This window comes from Phyllobates terribilis, unplaced genomic scaffold (assembly GCF_046119375.1).
Source record: "Phyllobates terribilis strain yellow unplaced genomic scaffold, ASM4611937v1 Scaffold_7__3_contigs__length_470593459, whole genome shotgun sequence".
Taxonomy (NCBI): Eukaryota; Metazoa; Chordata; class Amphibia; order Anura; family Dendrobatidae; genus Phyllobates; species Phyllobates terribilis.
Window position 1 is genome coordinate 79,444,932 of NW_027362767.1, and position 8,348 is coordinate 79,453,279.

Sequence of the window (8,348 nt, forward strand, 5' to 3'; positions counted from 1 at the left end):
CACTGCCACAGTATTGCTGTATATGGCAAAAATCTGTCTCATATGAACGCCTGTTTTCACAGGAGTGCCATCATGACAGGCACAGGGGTCCTCAGTGGACCCCTGGCCATCATGGCAACCCATCAGCGCCCGGTGATCCTGTCACGGGAGTGCTGATGGGCGCATAAAATAATGTGCCCCTCTGCCGGATCGCTGTAAATGCTGATGTCAGAGGTTGACGGCGGCATTTAACAGCCGTGGTTGGAGCTCTGCTCTGCCCTCGGATTTTAAAGGAAGATGATGGCTGAATATCACAGCCATCAACTGCCGGCAAAGCTCGGCTCGTGAGCCCACCTCAAAGTCAGGAAGGCGGCAGATGACATACTCAGTATGTCACATTTCGGTAAGGGGGTAATTTGATAATGAGGCCGACAATGGGGGTCTCTATGTGTGGCAGCCGCTCTATCATACGGGGAGGGTTTGGCACACGGGTATTCCTGCCCAAACTAACAAGAAAAGTACACAGTATTCTAATAATTATTTTAATATGATTTATTTCTCTCTTGAAAGTAAAAATAGTGAAGTGGTGAGACGGCTAGATTTAACCCTAGACACAACAGACCTGTGCCCATAGCCCGGAAAAGATAACTTTTCCATTAACATTGCTTACAGACAACATAAAAAAATAGCTTAATATGTAAAATGTATTAAAAGTGCAGAAAAGCTTTCATATCTGCCTTTGTCATTAAATAAAATACATGAGCTCTATCATCTTTTTGTACAGTCATTTGACAATAATTAAAGTTCATTTTTTTTTTTTAACAAATTAAGACTTTTTACGCATTCTGGCCAAGAGTCCTTCACATGGTGTTGATAATCCAGTTCGAAACACCTTTTAAAACATATCCATCAAAGTTTCTGGGTAAGTACTTTATATTCACTTTAGCCAAGACGAGCATTGTGGTCAGCTGTCCGTTGGGATGGAATTTGGTGGAACATTATCTGGTCCATAATCTGCTGTTGGGATGTCCATATTCGGATCGGATTTCCCCGAAACGGTGGAAATCTGGTTGATTTTGCCAAGATTCTTTATTATTCGGAAATTATGTTTAGCGGTTTCCATGCAGCTGTTTTCCAGTAACCATCCGTCAGATTCAGACTCTGGGTCCCCCAAAATCAAGACGTTCTCCATTGAAGTTTGAAGGTAACGCACACCAGTCAGCACTGACAGCTGAGCAAAAAGGATGATAGGGTGATCAGCTAATAATGACATGGTACATTTTTTCTAAGCTGGCATTATAGGGGTTGTCCACCCCTTTTCAAATTAAGTAGTCCCCCTTGTAAAATAAACACACCATGTACTCACCTCCTGCACTGTCTCTGGACCAGCAGTCAATCAGCGGCCACTATTGGGCTGCTGCGCTCTCACTACTTCCGTTTTTCCGAGGTTCACACCTTTGATCGAACCTCAGACGAGCGGAAGTAGTAAAAGCGCAGCAGCCCAATAGAGGCCGCTGATCGGCTGCAGGGGTCACGTGGCATAACAATGTTACACAAAACCTGGAGCTGACATCACTGGAGTAGCACCAGTGCAGGAGGTGAGTATATGGTGTTTTTATTTTACAAGGGGGACAACTTCATTTTAAAAATGGGTTGTCCAGGTAGTGAACAACCCCTTTAAAGGGAATCTGTCAGCAGCACGTTTTTGCTGTGTAATACGAGATGTAGGAGCAGAGACCCTGATTCCACTGATATCACTTACTAGACTGTGTACTGTTGTTATAATAAAATCAGTGTTTTATCAGCAGGAGATTCTCACTCGAGGGCTAGGTGTCTCTTGCCTTCTGGCCGAACCCTGCCCCCATCACTGACTGGCAGCTTGCTGTCAATATACAGTGTACACAGATAGCTATTAATCAGGGGCATGGGTCAGGTTATACAGGGCTCAGCTTTCGGAGCTCTGCTAGATCTACCGCATAGAAAACTGTGATTGTATCACAACTGCTGCACCCAGTAAACAAAGTGATGCATAGCTGGAATAAGGATCTCTGTCCCTACGTTATGCTGCTCTCAAATTACATAGCAAAAACATGCTGCCATATTCACTTTAAGGCCCCCATATATATTAGTCTAGTATTGCTAAAATTGGCTGGTTTAGTCAATTTTTGCTCTATCTTCTATGAATGGATGTGACTGATGATGTTGGGAGAAATGAGGATCAGGCATATCGAAATTAATAACCCAATTATTTTAACGGGACATAAGTCATTGCCAGAGAGGTGTCTGACTGATTACTGCACTCGCTTCATTGAAAACACATGCACACTCGTCCTCTGCCAGCATGTGTGTGCAGAAGAGAGTCAGGGGGGATCGCTCTGTAAACAACTATCATAAGTATATGTGCACCTCTAAATAATGACATTCACATATGGTTGGATAGCGTCCCTACATTTGTAGAGAAATTTGTAAGGCTTTTTTTTTTAATCTTATCTTTTATTGTGTCCCTTGTATCTAACAAAGGGGCTGAGCAGTGAGCTCTTCTTCACCTTCAAGGTCAGCAGAACTTGCATCATTTTAGCAATCTGTGTGGGTCTGCAATCATGGCCCCCTTACTCAAAACTACTGACATGTCTCTATGATGTGTCGAATATTTTGTGAAATATATATAAATTTCACTTCTCTGTAGTTCAGCCTCCTCTATGCCGGTCTTCAGACCCCAACTTTATTTATAAATCCCATTCTGAAATGTATTCCTCTATGCTCTGCTAAATACCTCATGAAGCATTGTACAGAAGTGCATGGGCAGTTAATGCCGAGTACCATCGGGGAGGACACTATGATTATCCTTTCCTCTGTATTCCTACAAATAAACTAGTATATTATAAGTGTACGGTTAGGAGGCTGAACTGTCATCTACATGATAACTGTTTGACAGGAGCTGTCCAATTATCATCGGTATCTGTGATAGGAATTACTGTCCCCTAGTGTGGAGAACTCCAGTGGTACAATCTATGCAATTTCATCATACATTAAGTTTTCGGGGCAGAGATGGTGATCCCCTTGAGAGAACATAAAGGCATCTAATTCCCCAGGGTGTCATCACATGCAGAACTACCTTAAGTAACTTTTAAGGCTCATGCAGACGTTCGAGCATGGTCTGCAATGCCAGGACTGGCCACGGGTCTCCTGACCTGAGCATGACAGCCTTATAGAAATATATCAAGCTGTTGCGCTCGGGTCTGGGAACCCGCAGCCAGTCCATGCTCAGACTCTGTTGCATCGACATCTGCATGAGCCTTTTAAACTGTAAATGTATTTTCAAGTGACATATCAGATTAAGTTCTCAAGTGTGGTTATATGAGGAATAGCACTCTTTCTGGTCATTATATGTTTCACCCGTTTCTCGGTGTCTTTCTGCTTCTCCCTCCAGCTCCTTCCCTCTTTCCACTCTCCTCTTTCCACTCTCCATAGACTTTTATAGGCAGCAGCTGTATATTGTTTTCTCATTTAGATTTGAAGTCTGATTTGAGAGTGAATGATCAGGGCAGAGGAGTGTATTTGGGGGGAGAGTATTAGATTAAGTGGGGAAAGAGGCATTTTTCACTATAAAGATATGTTACAATTTACAAAGCTTCTTATCGATACAAGAACCAGCTTATTGGTCTAGTTTGTAAAGAAATGGTAAGTCCCAAAATCTCACTCAAAACCAGAGATCTATCCTAGGAAATACTTCCTATTGTAGTGTAACGTAATATCGCCACTGTTGTCTTACCTCAAAGAGCCAAACCAGAAGCACGGTAAGACCAATGGACTGCATGAGGTAGTCGTAATAATCAAGGAGGGCCTGTCTGCAGCCCTGGAGCCAGATGTTTAGCTCTTCTGCGAGGTAGTCATAGTTATAATGAGCAGAGTTGTTAGTCATATGATACTGGATGCAAGGCCGAGGAGAGCTGGGGTTGCAGCAGCTGAAGGGAACACCATCCAGTAAGTACTTTCCATCCACGTTGCTTTTGAGGCGGCTGCAAAATATAATGGGAACAAAGTTGATACATACATTTTTTTTTTAATGTGTTATAAAAGTTGGGGAATTTCTCAGGCCTGGTGTCTTATATGCTAAAATGTAACAAAAACTCTTTGGAGTAAGAGGAAGGGAAGATCAGTCTGCACACCACTATCTGAAATCTATGACCGCTATGATCCGACTAATTATTTAGAACAATTTTATAGCTTAAACTATAGTAAATCAACTGCAAATAAATGGTTATTCTCAAGTTGTCTATTGAGCAGCTCACAGTTTTGAAAGTCTCTTAACTTCCTGTTTACCTGGGGGTGGGTGCTTCTCATTGAGTGACAGTTCTGGTCAGGAGCTTTGTCCTGCTACAACACATTAACAGTGTTAGTTCTGAGTCTACACGGTTATCACTGTATTTACACATAGAGGTAACCGTGCATTTAAACACACGCACAGTTCAGAAAAGTGAGAGCTGTGATTAGGAGAGCTGCTCTGGAAACTTCAGATGCTGGGAGGCCTGGAGATTGTGATTATGTTGGACTGATAAGAGCCATGTCGGCTGGTCGGAGGGATGGGGAGGGAGATGAGCAGCTCACTGCTGTATAGAAATCAATGGGCTGGAGAGAGGTGGCTGGGATCTTACGCATTAATTCCTCTCCTAGAAACTACTGTGTAACTACTGTGCATGCTTGGCCAGGCTGTGTTGGCCAATCTTTTTGGAAACAAGCTGTGCACTATGTAAGATAAAGGCCCTCATTGTAAGATAATGACAGCAGATAGAAAAATCAAGTCAAATGCGAACTTGCTTATTTTCATGCCGTCTAATGATAGCAATTTAATAACTTGAGACAGGGGCGGACAAATCATTGGTGCAACCTGTGCGGCCGCACAGAGGCCCAAGAGGTAAGGGGGCCCATTTCTACCTCCAAAGCAGGTGCAATTTCACATTTTTAGGAGCTCTTGGGCTGCGAAGGGCCCATTTTCTGTCCGTGTCCGCCAGTGACTTGAGAATACCCCTTTAAACCCCACCTAATTTAAAATGAAAAGTGAAGTGCATGGTATGAAAACAAAGTCACCAACGTGGGATGTGAGCAAGTTATATGGCTGCACACCATCAACTTATCCATCTGCAACCCTGTGGTATGAACATTGTAGTTGAGCCTGTGGATCTGTGCAGCATAGATCCCTATTACAGCTGTGTGCATGATCTCTTGTATAGATTACTTACCAGAAAGAAAACAAAGCATATTACAAGCTAAACTGCTTGTTAAATGTTTAATGTTTTGTCTTTTTGGAGGCAGTGTCCCAATTTGCTTAATAATAATATCAACCAGTAATCATTTCTTCAAAAATTAGAATTCACAATGGGTACATACAAGTGCAGTTACACCTTAAAGGGGTTGTCCAGTAAAAACAAAGTTTCACCTATCCATGAGATAGGTGATAACTTGCTGATCAGTGGGTATCTGACCAATCAAACCCTCACTAATCAGCAGAACGGTGAATTTTTATCCTCGATGGGGAACTTTAACACCCATTACAAAAAGGAGCAACCGGTTGGACGCCCGACCACCACTCCATTCATTCTCTATGGGGCCGCCAAAAAACAAACTGAGTGCAGCGCACGGTACCCCTATAAGGAATGAAGGAAGCATGGAGTTTCACAAGCGCACTGCCGATTATAGATTCTAATGGGGATAAACATTCACCATTCTACAGACCAGTGCGAGTCCCAGTGGTTGGAACCCCACCAATCAACAAGATATCACTTATACTATGGATAGGTGATAACTTGTTTTCACCGGGCCACCTCTCTAAGCTAACCCAGACTGCACAAGGTGTATGTAAAAAGGAAACTTTCAGTATGTTAAAATCTGTTTGAAGTGTGGGGGTCTGTGTGCTAAGACCCCAAACTGATTGCTGAGCACTTCTGCTTCTTCCTTTTAGCAAAGAGCTCTGCTCCTCCTACACTTAAAGGGGTTTTCTGATGAACAAAAGTTCATTTTAATCAATGCATCTTGGAATAATAATAATTTCCACAATTGGATGTGATGAAATAAAATGTTCCTGTGCTGAGATAATCTTATAAATGTGCTCCTGCTGTGTACTGTGTAATGGCTGTGTCTGACCGTGTACAGAACATGGTCTGATCATACCACAGCTCCTGAGCAGGGGAGGACGCAAAAGAGTATACAGACATTACAGCAGGGGATTGCAAATAATTCTTTCTTTGAAATAAAACATTGACTAGAAACAGGCGGGGAAATGTTTTTCCTCACAAAAAGAATCAGCTGTGATCCCGTACTGTAATGTCTGTATACTCTCTTGCTCCTTCCCCTGCCCAGGAGATGTGGTATGATCAGACTATATTCCTGCATGGTCAGACACAGCCATTACACAGTACACAGCAGGGGCACATTTATAAGATTATCTCAGCACAGGAACATTTTATTTAAACACATCCAATTGTGGAAGTTATTATTATTCCAAAATGTATTGATTACAATGAACTTTTGTAGGAAAATCCCTTTAATACTGGCTCAATAGAAAATCTGTGCAACCTGATTTCAGTGTCAGAGCATAGCAGTGGTTTCATGAGTGTTTTTGCTCCTTATTTATAGAGTTCGTTGGGGGTCTCCATATCCAGACCCTGCCTATCTAAACTTCTGACATGTCCAAAAAAAAATGCTAAAGAGGACCTGCCACTTGCCATGAATGTAATTTTTTAACCTGTTGTAAATACTGCTGTTTTCCTCAATCTGATATTGCTTTTCATTGGTTCCTGCCCCTCTCTATTCCTGAGAGATGACCCCTATTCCCTGTGTATAAATCTAGTCTTTTTAGCCAAATGGACGTGGTCCTCAACTCTTCTCTAAAACCAGATTTATATACATATTTATGGCAAGTAATAGGTCGTCTTTAAGTACCCTAACTCAAAAAGGTCATAAAATGTAGACATAATTAACTGACATTTGTGTATTTTAAGATTGATGGACTGAATCAATATCAGATCGGTGAAGTCTGACTTGCAACAGTCCAACTGAAATCCTGATGAAGGGGTTGCGGCAATCCACTGAGCACCACAATTGGTTACCAATCTTACATTTAGCAGTGGCTTTACCTGGTGCTGCAGGATTGTGCAGCTTAGTCCCAATAAAATAATGAATTGAATACAGACTATCCTATGTATAGGCCATCGAGTTCCAGAAAAAAACATTTAAAACCTTTGGTCTTGTCTAATGGGGAAGATTGAATTATGATTCAAATGTAGATATAGGATTGGAGACTCTTAAATTATTGTCAATGTTCGGGATCCTATGTGGACATCATGGAGGGAGCCCCCATACTTTGGACCCCATCTTTAAGTAACAGATCCCTTTTTATGGACTTTGCATAGCTGCTGTATATGTGCAAGAATAAAGGGAATTTGGAAAGGGTTTATAAGCCATCGGTACTTACTCTACGGTGTCTTTGGAACCCATGTCAAGATAACGTGCAGATATCCACTGAATTTCAAACCAGTCCCGAAAACCATTATTCCCACAACAGCGGAACTCAATCTGAAGAAGGTCTATTGTAGATTTTAAGAAGCAACGTCCAGGGATGTCTGTGTCCTTGTAGAACTTCAAAGCATCCTTGAGCCCACGATATAGAGCGGACTCCAGCTCATTTCTCATGGTGTAACACATAATGGCTCCAGCAAACACGCAGAATGTAAAGAAAAACGTGCAGATTATATAGGGTAACATGAAGAGCTTCCATCTAGAAAACTTATTGGCATCCGAGCAGTCATAACAGATCTTCCCACCAAAGAAATTGATGATGCAAGCTATGGTGCCTACGGCAATGAGCATGTTGGGAACAGACTGGAGGTTTCCACTCAACATCAGCTCACTACGTTTCTTGATTTCGATTTTCAAAAAGAGACCAAGGCTAAAAATAATGAGTCCGGTCACTACAGAGAGCCAGTTAAGAATCCATAAGACTTGAGCTAATTTTCCCCGTCTTGTCTTGGAGAATTTTAGTTTAAGAACTGCCATCTTGTACTCAAGAAATCTAATGCAGGTAAGATGTGGCCTTCTCACTATGAAACACAAGAGCAGAGAAATGTGAGATTGTTAAAAGAGCGCGTCATCACAATGAAATTACATAGGGCTCTTCTTCTGTCCTTTCACATTTTCTTTTATAGAAATGTCCATTGAGGGAAATATCAACAGGTCCCTTACTTATGTGGAGAATGGGGGTCCCTTAATGACGATCTCAAGCCACTGGAAGTTATGGAAACAGCTAAGCATGCCTACTAGCCTGTTTAGGTACTCCCATAGAAGACCACCTGTATGGCTGTGATAGTTAGCAG

The 8,348-nt window shown here is 42.0% G+C and overlaps 1 protein-coding gene across 1 annotated transcript; it reads right to left on the reverse strand.

Moving 5' to 3' along the window:
- Window positions 1–943: 943 nt before the first annotated feature.
- LOC141152886 (photoreceptor outer segment membrane glycoprotein 2-like) lies at window positions 944–8,031 on the reverse strand. Its single transcript, XM_073637533.1, has 3 exons — window positions 7,451–8,031; window positions 3,752–3,998; window positions 944–1,210 (listed from the first exon to the last, which is right to left on the reverse strand). Exons 1-3 carry the CDS (start codon window positions 8,029–8,031, stop codon window positions 944–946), a joined length of 1,095 nt encoding a protein of 364 aa, XP_073493634.1.
- Between the last annotated feature and the right edge of the window lie 317 nt (window positions 8,032–8,348).